Below are 19,197 nucleotides of genomic sequence, written 5' to 3'. Positions count from 1 at the left end.
TTCGGCTCCGGGGACCCCCTGCTTCCAGAGATACTTACCTTCAAATGGGGTGCCGGTATCTCCCGGCTTTTTAAAGCTCCCGCGTAACGTCGGCCAATAGGAAGCCGCACCAGGTGACGTCAGTGACGGCTTCCTGTTGGCCCGCAGGGCGCGAGAGCTTTGACAAGCGGCCATTACGTGAACCCCAGCAAGCGAGCCGGAGTATCTACCATCACCCCATACAGAGGTAAGTATATCTGGAAGCGGAAATGAATAGGTTCAGCTCTGGACACCCCCTGCTTCAAGAAAAATCGCCAGCTTGGATTGCCTCTTTATAGTTGTGTGTGTGGGTGTATATCTATATCTATATCTATACAGATGATATTACTATTTCCTATTGTCTGATCTTGCTGCACTTATTGTATAATTATAATTCCCTGTACTGTATTCTTTGTGAAGCTCTGAGTACACTTTTGTCGCTATATAAATAAAGACATACAATACAATACAATATACTAGATTTGGATGACTTTAAATGTACCTAAAATGACATAACAATAAGCTGGTGGCCCTTCCTGACCTGGTCGCTTGGAAGAACTAGTTATTAGCCCTGTCCTGCCCCACTTACTCTAACATCTCCTGCAGGGGGCGCTCAACTCCAGTCCTCCACACTCTAACAGGTCAGCTTTTCAGGGCAGCCCCGCTTCAGCACCTGTGCTAAAGTAGGCTCTTTTACTGAGACACTGATTGAGCCACCTGTGCTGAAGATGGGATATCCTTAAAACCTGTCCTGTTGGGGGAGGTCTTGAGGACTGGAGTTGGGAACCCCTGATCTGCCGTATATACAAACGAGAAGCAAGGTTTGCCTGGGAGCACAGCACTGTTGTTTGTGGCTATGGGATGTAGCGCTGACACTGCTGATCACCTTTGTTATCTTTAATGTCCACGGCTGCTTGGGCCTCCAGGAGGAGAGCGATGAGCTCTGTGTTCCCGTTGAGAGCTGCATGGTGCAGGGCAGAGAAACTGTGAGGGGGGCAAAATATTCAGCATTAGAAAGATTGCCAGGGAAGTCACACAACAAATGAAAACATCACTTGAGAGCACATTCACATGTCTCAGGCAGGTCTGCAGCCCTGCTTTTCACCATTATCTCCTAGCATACAGTGCTTCCACTACAGTAGGGGATTCTGGGAAATGACATGCAAATGAGCACACAGTGCCACCTTTTGTTTCAAATCCATTTTGACATGGAATCCCCATGGGGATCCATCAAACTCTCCCAGCTGCAAAAACCCAGCAGTATAATTAAGTGCCTGTGTGTCTGCTGTATAATTATGTCTGTATGTGCACACATGCAGACACATGGCTTACACAGTGACACACACACACACACACACACACACAACTCTGCTTCCTTGACCCGGGAGATTGCAACGGAGCTGCCCTCCCCCTCTACACCCAGTGACACAAACAAATACATTAACCACAAAGACAAGTTCTGGAGGTAGGGTATGCCAGGTGTCCAGTATTGAACCGGACTATCCTGTATTTCGACACTGTCCAGTAAAAAATTAGAGGTAATACTGGACATGTATGTGTTTGGTATTACATATTGCATGTGACCTGATCGGTTTGGGGGGGCCACCGGATTACCGTGAGCAGGGAGAGAGTAGGGCTGTCACTAGGGGGCTGGGCAGCTTCCTCCATCCTGATTGGCTGCTGCTGGGTAATGCAGCCAATCAGGAGGAGGTGTCAGGAGCATAGGGGTTGGGTCAAGGAAAGGAGGAAACAGCATGGAGCATCGCACCTTTCACCATTGTGTCCAGTGTTTTGGGAAAAACCCGCCTGGCAACTCTATCTGGAGGTACAAGGCCGCTGCTTTTTATTAAACATTAAATAACCTGGTGCCAACCCCTGTCAGAGCTCACTCATTGGGTAAAGGCCAAAGGTCCTCGAACCGATGACCCGTAACACCCACCACTTGGCCCGGCCGTTTGAGTGAGCCCCCGGAACTCACGTTTAAATGAGCCTCGCCCACTCGCCACCACCGGTCACTACCAAGCATGGACCCCCGTCTGGAAAGGGTAACCGCACTTACCCCCCCAACTGCCGACAGAGGCAACAAACGTCTCAAAACTTTGACCCCCGTAGTGGTAACAAAATTGGACACAACCCCCCTCCGAGGAACTTCAGCTCTTAACTCTCATATTTCTCTTGTTCATTTGTTTGTTATTATCTTTTTCTTTTCTTTTAGTAATTTAACAATGTAACATCTTCATATTAACAGTATGCTTAACAAAGGGGATGGGTGGGCAGGAATTATTGTCAGAGAGTGGGCTGACCTCGCACCCCTGCCTCTGACCTAAGTAACTTCTCTCGCCCCTCCAACCTCCCCCCCCCCCTCTGACCATGTCACCACTTCATCCTGAGGGGCGATGGGGGCGAGGGAGACAAGGGAGCACGCAGGGTAAGAGGGGAGACTGGTCCCCTGGTAATGGTGCCCGGGCTTCTGTGTGTACAGGACTTGTGCCCATAGTGCTGGGTGTACGAATAGGATGGGTACTGCCCTGCAGTGCCAAGGGTTCATTATCAATAACAATAATTATACTACTAATCAGCCTGTGGTTACCTGTCTGTGATGTTTTGACGCTGATTAGAACATCAGGGAAGATGTTAGTAGATTCTCTGCTGCGGCGGAGTGGAACTGCTTATTCAAGCAGTAAATCTGTATGGAAATGCCTCGCAATGCTTCCCGCCTGATACTGCATTTTCAGGGCCAGTGGCATTGTCAGGGTATTTAATATAACACTGCCAGAGGTGAGAGAGGACATTGTAACGGCATGTAACACTGTAACACTGCCAGGTATACAGGGCACTGCCAGGCTTTTTAACACTGCCAAGCACACAGGACACACTCGGGGTATATAACTCTGCCAGGCATACAGGGCACTGTCAGGGTATATAACACTGTAACACAGCCGGGCATACAGGGCACTGTCAGGGTATATAACACTGTAACACTGCCGGGCATACAGGGCACTGTCAGGGTATATAACACTGTAACACTGCCGGGCATACAGGGCACTGTCAGGGTATATAACACTGTAACACTGCCGGGCATACAGGGAAATGTCAGGGTATATAACACTGTAACACAGCCGGGCATACAGGGCACTGTCAGGGTATATAACACTGTAACACTGCCGGGCATACAGGGCACTGTCAGGGTATATAACACTGTAACACTGCCAGGCATACAGGGAAATGTCAGGTGTGACAAACGGCTTACTCCGGGGCTCCGCCGTCTGTCCGGGACTGTTAGAACACGGTCTTTTAGGGTAGGTTAAATGATGAGACGTCACGTACTGTTCCTTTAAACAGGCTATGCCTGGTTTATTCAGTCCCAGGCACTGAGACTGCCACAGTTTAAACAGAAAACAAAGCCAAACAAAAAGCTGCTCGTCTGAGCGATAACTTAAACTTAGATGTCCCTGACTCAGAGTTGGAAGTGGCTTGTCCACTTCCACCAACAAAATAAGTACCTTTGCAGTCTTTAGACAAACTAACAGAATGAATGAAGCGATTTGGGAAAGAGGCTTTCTCACCCCTCTGCAGTTCAGCAGCCTTCCAGGCTCTTGGGCGGGGCCCAGAGGAAACAGGAAACAGGTCTTATATACCTGAACTCTAATCAGCATGACAGGTGACAGAAAACAGGCAGCAGACAAACTGTGGAATGGAGTGCCTGTACCACGAGGCTGCCCTGTTCAGCTTAGACAGGACAGAAACTGTTCAGTATCCTTGGAGCCCTGTATATGGAGTTTATTACCAACCCCTGGTTTCTGTCACATATCCTCCCCCCCAGCTCAGACCTCGAGGGGTGAGCGACCATGGATATTAGGGAGTGCATCCTTGACAACCCGTCGGCATTGCCATGTTTGTGCCCCGACCTGTGTTCCACAGAAAATTTAAAGGGCTGTAGGCTTAGGAACCACCTGGTCACCCTAGCGTTCTTCTCCCTATTTTGACACATCCAGGTAAGGGGTGCATGATCTGTGACCAATCGGAACTTTCTCCCCAACAGATAATACTTGAGTGTCTCTACAGCCCACTTTATTGCGAGACACTCTTTCTCGACTATGGAGTAATTTTTCTCCTGGGGATTTAGTTTCCTACTTAAATAAAGGATGGGGTGCTCCTCCCCTTGAGACTCCTGGGAGAGTACCGCCCCCAGCCCTACCTCAGATGCGTCGGTTTGGACTACGAACTCTTTGGAGAAGTCAGGTGTGACCAACACTGGTTGGGCACAGAGAGCTTCTTTCAGGCTTCTAAAGGCCTGTTCGGCTTCGGGGGACCACTTTACCATTAGCGGTCCTCTTGCTTTTGTGAGGTCGGTTAGTGGGGTTGCCTTAGTTGCAAAATTGGGAATAAACCTCCTATAGTAGCCAATTAACCCCAAAAAGGTCCTTACTTGTTTTTTTGTGACTGGCCTTGGCCAATTTTGTATCGCCTCTACTTTGAGTGTTTGTGGTTTGAGTAACCCTCTACCAATAGAATACCCCAGATACTTGGCCTCCTCCAGACCAATAGTGCATTTAGCGGGGTTAGCAGTTAGTCCAGCAGACCGAACTGCGTCGAGCACAGCTTGGACCTTTGGAAGGTGGGACTGCCAATCTTCACTATGGATTACCACATCATCCAGGTAGGCGGCAGCGTACCGAACATGTGGTTTTAAAATTTTATCCATCATTCTTTGGAATGTGGCGGGAGCTCCATGTAAGCCAAAAGGCAGCACCTTATATTGAAAGAGGCCGTCTGGGGTTGAGAAGGCTGTTTTTTCTTTTGCCCTTTCTGTGAGGGGAACCTGCCAGTACCCTTTTGTTAGGTCTAGGGTTGTGAGATATCGGGCTTTGCCCAGTCTCTCTACAAGTTCATCCACCCTGGGCATAGGATAAGTATCAAATTTTGACACCGCGTTTAGTTTCCGGTAGTCATTACAAAACCTTGTTGTACCGTCTGGCTTTGGGACTAAAACTATAGGGCTGTTCCACCCACTTTGGGATTCCTCAATTACGCCTAGTTTTAGCATTTTTTTAACCTCTAAACTTATAGCCTCTCTCTTGGCCTCTGGGATTCGGTACGGTTTAAGGTTAACTCGGACCCCCGGTTCAGAGACTATGTCATGTTTAATTACGTTAGTTTTACCTGGCTGTGTAGAGAAGATTTCTTTGTTCCTTCTCACTAAACTCTGGACCTCTCGTTTCTGATGCACGGACAGTGTTTCAGCTATGCTAACCTCTGGGTCAGTTTCTTGATTCTCTGACGGACCTGGGGGTACTAGGGTTAACAAGACCTCTCTATCTTTCCAGGGCTTGAGTAGGTTTATATGGTAAATTTGCTCAGGTTTCCTCCTACCTGGCTGCCTTACCCTATAATTTACTTCTCCCACTCTTTCCAAGACCTCATATGGCCCATGCCATTTAGCAAGGAATTTACTCTCCACGGTGGGAACCAGAACTAGTACCCTATCACCTGGAAAAAAAATTCTGACCCTAGCACCCTTATTATACGTATTCCTTTGTGCTTCTTGAGCTTTCTCCATGTGTTCCCTCACTATGGGTAGGACTGCAGCAATGCGGTCCTGCATTTGGGCAACATGCTCTATTACACTTCTGTAAGGGGTAACCTCGTGTTCCCAAGTTTCTTTGGCTATATCCAGTAAGCCCCTTGGATGTCGGCCATACAATAGTTCAAACGGGGAGAAGCCTGTGGATGACTGGGGAACTTCCCTAATGGCAAATAACAGGTATGGTAACAAACAGTCCCAGTTTTTCCCATCCTTATCGACCGCCCGGCGTAACATGCTCTTTAAGGTTTTATTGAACCTTTCCACTAAACCATCTGTTTGTGGATGATAGACTGAGGTTCTGAGATGCTTGATTTTTAGGAGTTTACATAGCTCTTTTGTTACTTGGGACATAAATGGTGTTCCCTGGTCAGATAAGATCTCTTTAGGAATTCCGACCCGGGAAAACAGAAGTACTAACTCTTTTGCTATGTTTTTAGCAGAGGTGCTACGTAGGGGAACTGCCTCCGGATATCGGGTAGCATAATCTAATATTACCAATATATGCTGATGTCCCCTAGCAGACTTTATTAGGGGTCCTACTAGATCCATAGCAATCCGGTCAAATGGTACCTCTATTATGGGAAGGGGTACCAATGGGCTGCGGTATGCTCTGAACGGGGCGGTGATCTGACATTCTGGGCATGAGGAACAATAGTTTGTAATTTCTGCCAGAACCCCAGGCCAATAAAAGCTTCGGAGAACCTTTTCTTTTGTCTTTTCCACCCCTAGGTGTCCCCCCAATGGATGACTATGTGCGAGGTGTAATACTACGTTACGGAATGTCCGTGGTACCAACAATTGTTTAGTTGTAACTGATTTTCTTTTATCAACCCGATATACTAGGTTGTTCTCTACCTCGAAGTAGGGGTAAGCAAGTGACCTATCTGGTTGGCCATGAGTACTATTCTGGTCCCGTATATTTCCCCTTGCTACCGCTAATGTGGGGTCCTCCCACTGGGCCTTCTTAAAACTCCCAGGACTGACCTCTAGGTCAGCGAGGGTCTTATCCTGTACTGGGGTGGTAAGTGCCTGATCAACATCTTGATTTGGGGTATTCCCTACCAAAGTAGTGATGGGGAAGGGAATTTCACAGCACTCCTCCTTTTCCCCCTTCTTATTTGGGCCCTCGTCAACATCCATTTCTGAAAAAGGGAAAGGATTTGTTTCTTCTAAGACTTCGTTATGGTCTGCTATTGAACTCTGGGCGCTATTCTGAGCTGGGGACCACATTTTTAGAAAATGGGGAAAGTCGGTCCCTATTAACACATCATGTGCCAGTTTGGGTACAACACCCACCTTGAAATCTAAAGAACCAAATTCTGTTTCAAAAAAAACATCAACGGTGGAATATTCATGATTATCCCCATGTATACAACAAATTGCCACTCTTTGTGAACTGTTTACCTGTTTCTTCTTAATGGGCAATAGGTATTCGGACACTAGTGTGACCATACTCCCAGAGTCAAGAAGTGCCCGAACCCTCTTACCATTAACCTTTACAAATGCCCACAGATGGTTATTCAAGGGGTCCTCTGGGCTAGGGCCCATACATTGGGACAACAGCGAATAAGGTTCCACGCTGTTGCATTGCATGGGCTCATCATTTAGTGGGCAGATTTTTGCTGTGTGGCCCCTCTCATGACAATTTACACATTTAGGTACATAGTCTGTGTCCCACTTAGAGCCTTTTCCCGGCTCCCCATGTTGGCTATTGCCCTTAGTGTGCGAACCACTGTTGCTTGTGCTGCGTGAAGGGGGTCGCCGCTCTTCAGCGCCCCTTAACCCCGGTACCCTTTTACCGTCTCTGGAAGAGTCCTGGAACCTCGGATAGTGGGGTTGCTCCACGACTGTGGGTTGCGGGTGCTCTTCTGCTGCACTGTACCTTTCTACAAGGGCCACAAGCTCATCCGCATTGTGGGGGTCACTCCGACTGACCCAACGGCGTAAGGCAGAGGGAAGTTTCCTCAAGAACTGGTCCATGACCAACCGTTCCACGATGTGGCTTGCTGAGTTGATCTCGGGTTGTAGCCACTTCCGGGCGAGGTGGATGAGGTCATACATCTGGCTTCGGGTGGCTTTATCCATCGTGAAGGACCATGCGTGAAACCTTTGGGCACGAACAGCCGTGGTTACGCCGAGGCGGGCGAGGATCTCGAACTTCAATTTTGCATAGACGTTAGCTTCGGCTGGCTCTAGATCAAAGTAAGCCTTCTGGGGTTCGCCGCTTAGGAAGGGTGCGATTAGACCAGCCCACTCAGCTTCTGGCCATCCCTCTCTCTGTGCCGTGCGTTCAAATGTGAGAAGATAGGCTTCCACATCATCCGAGGGTCCCATCTTCTGAAGGTAGTGGCTTGCCCTGGTCATTTTCGGAACTGGGGCTGCCTCTGCCAGTGGAAGGTTACTGATAGTCCCCCTCAGGATCTCGAGTTCCTGCTGTAAGCCCTGAGCGAACCGCTTTTGCTCCTCTCTCAGCAGGCGGTTTGTCTCTTGCTGGTTTGCATTAGTCTCTTGCTGGGCTATTAACAGCTGTCGCTGGGTTTCACTCGCCTGTTGCTGGGCTTCATTCGCGTCTTTCTGGACAGCGACATTGCGTACCAGCGCACTCACCACGTCTTCCATCTTGTTTGGAGAGAGAGAAAAAAAAACCTTCTTTTTTTTTTTTTTTTTTTTTAAAGTTCTTTAACCCCCAGACCTTTCAGTGTTCTGCCCGCATTCTCCACCATATGTGACAAACGGCTTACTCCGGGGCTCCGCCGTCTGTCCGGGACTGTTAGAACACGGTCTTTTAGGGTAGGTTAAATGATGAGACGTCACGTACTGTTCCTTTAAACAGGCTATGCCTGGTTTATTCAGTCCCAGGCACTGAGACTGCCACAGTTTAAACAGAAAACAAAGCCAAACAAAAAGCTGCTCGTCTGAGCGATAACTTAAACTTAGATGTCCCTGACTCAGAGTTGGAAGTGGCTTGTCCACTTCCACCAACAAAATAAGTACCTTTGCAGTCTTTAGACAAACTAACAGAATGAATGAAGCGATTTGGGAAAGAGGCTTTCTCACCCCTCTGCAGTTCAGCAGCCTTCCAGGCTCTTGGGCGGGGCCCAGAGGAAACAGGAAACAGGTCTTATATACCTGAACTCTAATCACCATGACAGGTGACAGAAAACAGGCAGCAGACAAACTGTGGAATGGAGTGCCTGTACCACGAGGCTGCCCTGTTCAGCTTAGACAGGACAGAAACTGTTCAGTATCCTTGGAGCCCTGTATATGGAGTTTATTACCAACCCCTGGTTTCTGTCACACAGGGTATATAACACTGTAACACAGCCGGGCATACAGGGCACTGTCAGGGTATATAACACTGTAACACTGCCGGGCATACAGGGCACTGTCAGGGTATATAACACTGTAACACTGCCGGGCATACAGGGCACTGTCAGGGTATATAACACTGTAACACTGCCGGGCATACAGGGCACTGTCAGGGTATATAACACTGTAACACTGCCAGGCATACAGGGCACTGTCAGGGTATATAACACTGTAACACTGCCAAGCATACAGGGCACTGTCAGGGTATATAACACTGTAACACTGCCGGGCATACAGGGCACTGTCAGGGTATATAACACTGTAACACTGCCGGGCATACAGGGCACTGTCAGGGTATATAACACTAACACTGCCGGGCATACAGGGCACTTCCAGGGTATATAACACTGTAACACTGCCAGGCATACAGGGCACTGTCAGGGTATATAACACTGTAACACTGCCGGGCATACAGGGCACTGTCAGGGTATATAACACTGTAACACTGCCGGGCATACAGGGCACTGTCAGGGTATATAACACTGTAACACTGCCAGGTATACAGGGCACTGTCAGGGTATATAACACTGTAACACTGCCGGGCATACAGGGCACTGTCAGGGTATATAACACTGTAACACTGCCGGGCATACAGGGCACTGTCAGGGTATATAACACTGTAACACTGCCGGGCATACAGGGCACTTCCAGGGTATATAACACTGTAACACTGCCAGGCATACAGGGCACTGTCAGGGTATATAACACTGTAACACTGCCGGGCATACAGGGCACTGTCAGGGTATATAACACTGTAACACTGCCAGGCATACAGGGCACTGTCAGGGTATATAACACTGTAACACTGCCGGGCATACAGGGCACTGTCAGGGTATATAACACTGTAACACTGCCGGGCATACAGGGCACTTCCAGGGTATATAACACTGTAACACTGCCGGGCATACAGGGCACTGTCAGGGTATATAACACTGTAACACTGCCGGGCATACAGGGCACTTCCAGGGTATATAACACTGTAACACTGCCGGGCATACAGGGCACTGTCAGGGTATATAACACTGTAACACTGCCGGGCATACAGGGCACTTCCAGGGTATATAACACTGTAACACTGCCGGGCATACAGGGCACTTCCAGGGTATATAACACTGTAACACTGCCGGGCATACAGGGCACTTCCAGGGTATATAACACTGTAACACTGCCGGGCATACAGGGCACTGTCAGGGTATATAACACTGTAACACTACAGGGCATACAGGGCACTGTCAGGGTATATAACACTGTAACACTGCCGGGCATACAGGGCACTGTCAGGGTATATAACACTGTAACACTGCCAAGCATACAGGGCACTGTCAGGGTATATAACACTGTAACACTGCCGGGCATACAGGGCACTGTCAGGGTATATAACACTGTAACACTGCCGGGCATACAGGGCACTGTCAGGGTATATAACACTAACACTGCCAGGCATACAGGGCACTGTCAGGGTATATAACACTGTAACACTGCCGGGCATACAGGGCACTGTCAGGGTATATAACACTGTAACACTGCCGGGCATACAGGGCACTGTCAGGGTATATAACACTAACACTGCCGGGCATACAGGGCACTGTCAGGGTATATAACACTGTAACACTGCCAGGCATACAGGGCACTGTCAGGGTATATAACACTGTAACACTGCCGGGCATACAGGGCACTGTCAGGGTATATAACACTGTAACACTGCCGGGCATACAGGGCACTGTCAGGGTATATAACACTAACACTGCCGGGCATACAGGGCACTGTCAGGGTATATAACACTGTAACACTGCCGGGCATACAGGGCACTGTCAGGGTATATAACACTGTAACACTGCCAGGCATACAGGGCACTGTCAGGGTATATAACACTGTAACACTGCCGGGCATACAGGGCACTGCTAGGGTATATAACACTGTAACACTATCAGGGTATATAACACTAACATTAAGTGGGTATACAGGGCACTGCCAGGGTATATAACACTGTAATATTATCGTGTGGGTATACAGGGCACTGCTAGGGTATATAACAGTGCCATGGGTTAACAAAGTGCGTTTTTTTCTTTTAACAGTCAGAAGATTAACAGGTTTGAAATAATACTACCACTAACTGTTTACTTAAAAATACCAGAGTACCAATACTCTAAAGAAAACAGCATGAATATTGTAGCCATATTACTCCCAGTTAGCCTGGCCACAGTGTTTTCAGTGTTATAATTATAACATTGCCTTGGAATACTAATCAATCTCAGGAAACTACAGGAGTAAACAAAGCACTGTCATAATATACATGCCAGAGACTATAGGGCCATGATAAGGTATACACATCACTGCTGATACACACACACACACACCACTGCTGATACACAGCTCAGCCCAGCTGACACACACAACACTACTGATACACACACACACATCACTGCTGATACACACACACACACACACCACTGCTGATACACAGCTCAGCCCAGCTGACACACACAACACTACTGATACACACACACACACATCACTGCTGATACACACACACACACACACACACACACCACTGCTGATACACAGCTCAGCCCAGCTGACACACACAACACTACTGATACACACACACAGCTGTCTGACACACAGGGCACTGCCAGAGGATGCCACTGCCAGCATTACCTAGTGACACACAGGGCACTGCCAGAGGATGCCACTGCCAGCATTACCAAGTGACACACAGGGCACTGCCAGAGGATGCCACTGCCAGCATTACCAAGTGACACACAGGGCACTGCCAGAGGATGCCACTGCCAGCATTACCTAGTGACACACAGGGCACTGCCAGAGGATGCCACTGCCAGCATTACCAAGTGACACACAGGGCACTGCCAGAGGATGCCACTGCCAGCATTACCAAGTGACACACAGGGCACTGCCAGAGGATGCCACTGCCAGCATTACCTAGTGACACACAGGGCACTGCCAGAGGATGCCACTGCCAGCATTACCTAGTGACACACAGGGCACTGCCAGAGGATGCCACTGCCAGCATTACCTAGTGACACACAGGGCACTGCCAGAGGATGCCACTGCCAGCATTACCTAGTGACACACAGGGCACTGCCAGAGGATGCCACTGCCAGCATTACCTAGTGACACACAGGGCACTGCCAGAGGATGCCACTGCCAGCATTACCAAGTGACACACAGGGCACTGCCAGAGGATGCCACTGCCAGCATTACCAAGTGACACACAGGGCACTGCCAGAGGATGCCACTGCCAGCATTACCAAGTGACACACAGGGCACTGCCAGAGGATGCCACTGCCAGCATTACCTAGTGACACACAGGGCACTGCCAGAGGATGCCACTGCCAGCATTACCTAGTGACACACAGGGCACTGCCAGAGGATGCCACTGCCAGCATTACCTAGTGACACACAGGGCACTGCCAGAGGATGCCACTGCCAGCATTACCAAGTGACACACAGGGCACTGCCAAAGGATGCCACTGCCAGCATTACCAAGTGACACACAGGGCACTGCCAGAGGATGCCGCTGCCAGCATTACCTAGTGACACACAGGGCACTGCCAGAGGATGCCACTGCCAGCATTACCTAGTGACACACAGGGCACTGCCAGAGGATGCCACTGCCAGCATTACCTAGTGACACACAGGGCACTGCCAGAGGATGCCACTGCCAGCATTACCAAGTGACACACAGGGCACTGCCAAAGGATGCCACTGCCAGCATTACCTAGTGACACACAGGGCACTGCCAGAGGATGCCACTGCCAGCATTACCTAGTGACACACAGGGCACTGCCAGAGGATGTCACTGCCAGCATTACCAAGGGACACACAGGGCACTGCCAGAGGATGCCACTGCCAGCATTACCAAGTGACACACAGGGCACTGCCAGAGGATGTCACTGCCAGCATTACCTAGTGACACACAGGGCACTGCCAGAGGATGCCACTGCCAGCATTACCAAGTGACACACAGGGCACTGCCAAAGGATGCCACTGCCAGCATTACCAAGTGACACACAGGGCACTGCCAGAGGATGCCACTGCCAGCATTACCTAGTGACACACAGGGCACTGCCAGAGGATGCCACTGCCAGCATTACCAAGTGACACACAGGGCACTGGGTGTACACAGAGAAGTACTAGGTAAATCAAAGCATTGTCAGAGTACACAGGGGACACGGTTTAGGGACAGAGCACTGCCATAGAACAGGGAGTCCCGCCAGATACAGCGTTCCCAGTGCACACGCTGGAGGTAAAGCAATAGCAGGGGATATAGAGAAGATAAAGCATTGTTACAGCCTGGCTTGTACTTCTGAGCTCTCATATAATGGATAGAAATCCACCTGTAACACCAGGATCAGAACCGTGAATGAATGAGCGCAGAGGCCAAGATCCCTCTGGAGCTGTCTCTCCGGGTGTCCAGACTTCCAACATAACAAGACCTTATAACTGGCCATTTTCTGTTAACACCTTCAGTGCCAGAGCGTCACTGCAAACTGCATCACGTACCCCCTCCTATATCCACATCCTAAATCATTCACTGATATACAAGATGCCTCTCAGCTTCAGTTCAATGGCAAGGAGCCTTATAAATACCCCCACAACGCCTCTAATAAATGATGCTAAATTGCACAGTATTATATTATTATTATTATTATTATTATTGTTGCTGTCCTGCGTTATATCACAACGCAGAGATATAACATTATGGAAGCAGGGGTGGGACATGGATAACTTGGGCCTACCCCAGCTATTCTAATAGGGCCAAAGATTCAATAGGATGTGCCGGAGAAGGAGGAGGGAAGGGAGGTGACCACGTGCATCTTGGGAAGGCAGGAGCTGTATTTATAGGCTACCTGCTAATTATTTATTTAAAAGGCTCCAACATATTCTCCAGCGCAGTACAAAGGGTGGGACATGATAGAATAACTTATTATTGATATATTATTGGTCTGCAGGAACAGCTAAGTGGTAATGTAACTGCCTTTGGAGTGGTTTGAATCCCAGTATAGGGCCAGTCATCTTAGGGCATGTTTAGGACGCAGTTCTAAGCCGCAAGACACATTACAGCCATTCCAAGGTTATCTCCGCTTAGTAAACATGGCCTTTTATCTCCCTGTGCCCCAGGCACCAAAATTAGGCTGTAAGCTCTTCGGGGCAGCAAAAGTCTACATACAGCCCTGCATTCAAGAATGAATATGTGTATGTGTATATATATATATTGTATTAGGACTTATTTAGAAAAGACGGGTATTTATTCCAGAAAACCATGACATGATCAAGAGGCGAAACAAACACAGATAGACAAAAACAAAAACAACTTAAAAGGCAATCCAGTCAGCGTTTACCGGGCCCATTACCATATGCTAATCGGGCAATTAGCATTCCGGCGGGGACGGGAGGAGGGGTACGTCCCACAGTCAGTGATGTTCTTCAATTAGTGAGCCAGATGTGCAAGTCGTGAGCAGAGTCACCACAAGGTGGCGCTCACAGAGGGTACGGAAACAAAAAACAGCGCAAAACGCAAATAGTGAAATAAGTTCACTATTAATGTATATTAAAATAGGGATATATATTCTGCGTACATCAAGAAGCTAGAACATAAACATTGAGTGTGCACAGCACACGAGTTATCACTCGGCCGGTGAGGGTTCAGGAGTCAGGAACTGGTTTCTCTGGCAAACGTCTCGGGTAACAGCTGTGGGGTTCCTCCTTCACATGAACACCCGGACACGGAATTGCAGCCTCTGTAGAAACCTTCCCTCTGGTCAGGTGGAACACGGACTATCCGAATGTTCTTTAGCCTGGAGTCACACGGCGAAAGTCCCCAGATTGAGCAGTGAGGGGGACTCAAACCATCCAAAGTGTTCTCAGACCGGCACAGCCACAGACGGGAGCAGACTCTCTTACAGCAGTTGCTCCGGCTATAGAAACTGTCGCTCCGTCGCGGTGCGCTGTAGAATGATGTCACAGTCGCGGTTTTCGGCAACCAAAACACAGGGATGGAAAATAGTCTCTAGAATGCCCAATGTTTAGGATATAGCAACAAATAACCCGGGGATAACTCCGAGGGGGGCACTTCCGATCTGCTCACAGAGTGTGCCTGGGTACCAATCACCCCATTCTCAGGCTGCTGGCAGTACACGGTACACCATGTATAATAAATACCTTTCTGAAGTATTTTAATTGCTGCCAGAGCGGCCAGCAACGCATTTCAATGCAATGGTCCTCTGGCAGCTTAGGGTTACCAAGCCTTATTAATCTTTATTTTCTGGTCTCGACTCCAGCATTAATATATTTTTTGGTTTATGTCTGTATGCATGTATATTTATATTTATACAGTGCTGCCACAGTGCAGTACTTCACAGAGTAGGTATTACAATACAGGGAATTTGAACACAATAAGTGCATCAAACATACAGGCACGTAAATAGAAAAATATATCCCTGCCCTGCAGAGCTTACAATCTAAGTGGTATAGTGGATGGCTTTACGAGACAGTCAGGAAAGGAGTAAATGCAGCATCTGGCCTCACCGATTGGCAAGTGTAATTGTGGGGACAGGTAGCAGTTGTTATGAGTCCGTGGGTCCTGAAATACATCACTTACATGGTGATTTTGTCAATGATAGTATTTAAAGGTTGGGAGGAGTGTATATTCAGTGTAAGGGAGTTTAACAGCTATAGGGCACTGAGATAAACAAGGTTTCAGACAGGCAAGAGCGGTGGAGACAAAAGGGGAGGAAAAAAGGCAGCTGTGAGCAGAACGCAGAAGGGGAGCAGTTGTATACCAAGAAATCAAAGCAGAGATATTGGAAGGGTGAAGCTTTGAACGTGACCAGGCAACTTGTCAGCTTTTGGGAGGAGCGTGAGAAATGTGTTATTCTCCCATAAAAAGTCATCGTTTGGCTGCGGATTGATTACAGGCGGACTTAATCATTTCCGAAAACACAAAATACCCCCGGAGGTTTCATTCTCTCCAACTTGCAACTTTAAGAATCCAATTTCCACGTTGGCATTTCAGGAACTAATTAAACCCAAGTTAATGCCATTGCTCGGTAATATCCCAAACCTCATTAACACCTGTGTTTCTGGAGAGGCTGCAACCCACTTGTTGGTGAAAGTGTTGATAAATCTGAGTGGTTTTAAAAAAAAGATGTCCTAGATTTATTCCGGCGCTTGTGCAATCCTTTAATAACCTGGGGCTGGGTACGAAAGCGCAAGAAATCATCGGTAATGATAATTACGATGCTAATAATAGTAGCCACAAGAATATTATCTAATCTATAGCTTTTTTGACAGCCTTGAAGAGCTAGCAATCTAATTTCTGGTGCCAGAGACGGACAGGGTATTGAACTTGTCCAAGGACACAATGGCAATGGGACTTCCACTTTAAATATAGTGTTATTTTCACTACCTGACTCAATTAAATGTGTTACTGTCACTGTGAAGATACACGGGGGTTACATGGGATTATCTGCTCAGAAGAGCTGCTCATGTGGATATACCTCACCGGATATACCTCTCAATGACACACTGAATTGTTCCTACTTCCAAGCATGTGATGGATGGAGCAGGAAAGGGAAGGAAGGATTTACTTACCCGTCTGTGTCTTGGAAATTTACATTCACTCTCTTCGCAGAACCCAGAAGCTCTGTGGCGGAAAGACAGAAAGAGAAAACCATGACTCGCACAATATCTGTAACTCCCAGACACCCAGCTATAAAGCAGACTCCGTTCCTATACCTCTGCCCAGCGTCACTAAAATACCCAGTGTTTCCTTTCCCGTCTCTGTCCGATAACTGGGTTACCAAGACATTACGCAGGCCTGAGACATGCAGGCGAGACACGCAAAAAAGGATACATCACAGAGCCACGCACGTGTCAGGTGTATCCTGCCCTAAACCCTTCTCTTTCCCTATAACCAGGCCCTTGTTTGATACTTTGGCCCCTAAGGATGATGGCTCAGTACTGGGGACACAGGCAGAAATACATATTCCCTCTCTTCTCCGTCTGTCACTCCACAGTGTGACATAGGGACCTAGTCAGTGTGGCTAGTTAGGGGTCACAGGGAATGTGGCACAAGTCCCTTGAACTCTAGCTCTTATAGAGGGACGACATGTAACAGAGACAGTGGGGAATATGGCTCACTAAGTCTGTCCCTGACCACAGCGACACAGTCAGAGACGGACGGAACATACTGTGTATTGTGTTTGTGCTTCTCACTGAATGGTGACACAGTAACACAAGCACAAAAAGGTACCAAGAGACCACTGAATCTATTCCTTCCATACAATAATAGCTATTATTTCAACACACGCAAAGAAATGTCTTACATGACAGGTACACAAGCCTTTTATCTACAATCACTCCACACACAAAAGGCTCTTAGAGATATTTCTCCTTTCAGTGATAGCATCTGAAGCGTGAGCCTCCCCCTGTGTGTGCACTGGGTTATAAAGATCATGCAGGCGAAAGAACCAGACTAAATAGCAATCTTTCTTACAAGATTAACTACAGTGCAGCGTGATATGTTGCAGTTCTTTCAAATCCATCCATCCCCCAGCCCTTTGCATTGCGTTACCCGACTCTCTGTCAACGATGGATTAATATGCAGCTGTTCTGGATCTACAATGTTTTCATACAACTCTGTTATTTGATTTAAGTCTGGAGGGCTGGAAAATGACTGGGAAGAACTGATGGTGGCAGAAAGGGGTTACTACTGCATACAAACCCTGTTACAGCAGCAGTCCACACGGATCAATATTATTGTTTTCCCCTTACCTAAGCTGGGGGTCCCCCAGAGATGATCCGTGGTTCTGTGACCTCCACAGTCACCCCCCAGTTCCCGCAACACCAACACTGCTCAAAAATATTTGCTCACTGAGCACACACATGGAGCCGGGTCGGGTCTCGCTCTGGATTGTCAATAAGAAGCTGCAACTTTGTATTCAAGATCGCAGTCATATTTGTGGGTTTTTTTCCCCGTGTGTCAAAGTCGGCACAAAAAAACGCCAAATATCTCAGGAATAGCAGGATCCGCCGAGGTCAGCTGATTTCGGGTGAACCCCAAAGGAACCCCCATTCAGATAAAGTTTAAAAAAAATGTGTTTGCTGCCTAATTAATGTGGTACATTCAGCTATAGAATGCAATGCACATTTTAGAAGTAGGAAATGCACATTTAATAAGCTGGCAAAGCAAGCACTATTGTAAAAGTATCACAGCAGCCATTTTATGTACCCCTCAGTGTACTGGGAAATATAAGTACAGAACGGGGGGTGGGGGGGAGGGGAAATCATACACATCAGAAGTTCAGGTTGCAGAAACATTTAATGCATATTTGCATATAAAGCACAATTGTTCGCGGGGATAGAAACGTCCCCCTGAAACGTTACGCTCTCTTTGTCTCCCAAATATGAATGGCGTTTTCTTTCTGTAAATAAAAATCCCACTTGTGGCGCATTTGCACGTCTCAGACAGCTCTGCAACCCCGCCTTTCCCCATGATCGCTTAGCAAACAGTGCTACCACTGCAGCCAGGGATTCTGGGTAAAGACATGCAAATGAGCACACACAGTGGGTCACTCTTTACTTCTTATCCATTTTAACAAGGATCCCTTTAAGATTATACCTGCTGCATTACACAGCTTTTCAGCACAGCCTGGGTTACAGAAGTGCAGAGCCAGTAACCCTACTCACAGACAGCTATTTCAACCTTTTGGGTCTCATCAGTGAGAGGCTGGTTATACTGGATTTGCAACGCGAAGCTTTGAGACTTTCTTCCGTGAACTTGAACGTCCGATTACCTTGGTTTTCCTACTGTGGATATTTCCACCAGATACCACGGGGGAATCGGCATCATCCCATAAACGGAGCTGTTACATGATCATCGTAGGGCAAAGACCAGTTTATTTGCCTCCTATACAATATAAGGCGAGGGAGTGGGTGTTAGGGGCCTATTCTAGTAGCCGTGTTCAGAAGTCGCGGTATGAAATGTGCGTGGGGAAAAAAACGTTATTCTCTATTGCAAATCGCATTTTCTAAACCGCCTACACCACCCAAAAGCATTATTTCAGGCAGGAAATCGCCACTCCTATCGCACCTGCTTTGAGGTGGCAATAGGGTTGCCAGATAGCTTCTCCAAAAATATTGGACACAATGGTGAAAGGTGCGACGCGCTCGAGACACACACATCTCACCTCTCTCCGCTC

At 47.9% G+C, this 19,197-nt stretch overlaps 1 protein-coding gene across 7 annotated transcripts in view; it reads right to left on the bottom strand.

Annotated features, from left to right (window-relative positions):
- Positions 1 to 19,197, bottom strand: part of CASKIN1 (CASK interacting protein 1) — a 119,315-nt gene that overhangs the window by 35,316 nt on the left and 64,802 nt on the right. For all 7 annotated transcript variants that reach the window (XM_075565701.1, XM_075565703.1, XM_075565702.1 and 4 more), the window contains exons 2-3: positions 16,589 to 16,640; positions 905 to 1,002 (exon numbers count right to left, since the gene is read on the bottom strand). In XM_075565701.1, the coding sequence (XP_075421816.1) occupies positions 905 to 1,002; positions 16,589 to 16,640 (150 nt within the window). The remainder of the gene's footprint in view (positions 1 to 904; positions 1,003 to 16,588; positions 16,641 to 19,197) is intronic.

Source organism: Ascaphus truei, chromosome 11, assembly GCF_040206685.1.
Source record: "Ascaphus truei isolate aAscTru1 chromosome 11, aAscTru1.hap1, whole genome shotgun sequence".
NCBI lineage: Eukaryota > Metazoa > Chordata > Amphibia > Anura > Ascaphidae > Ascaphus > Ascaphus truei.
The sequence above is the reverse complement of the archived record's forward strand: the minus strand, read 5'-3'. Positions and strand labels throughout refer to the sequence as shown.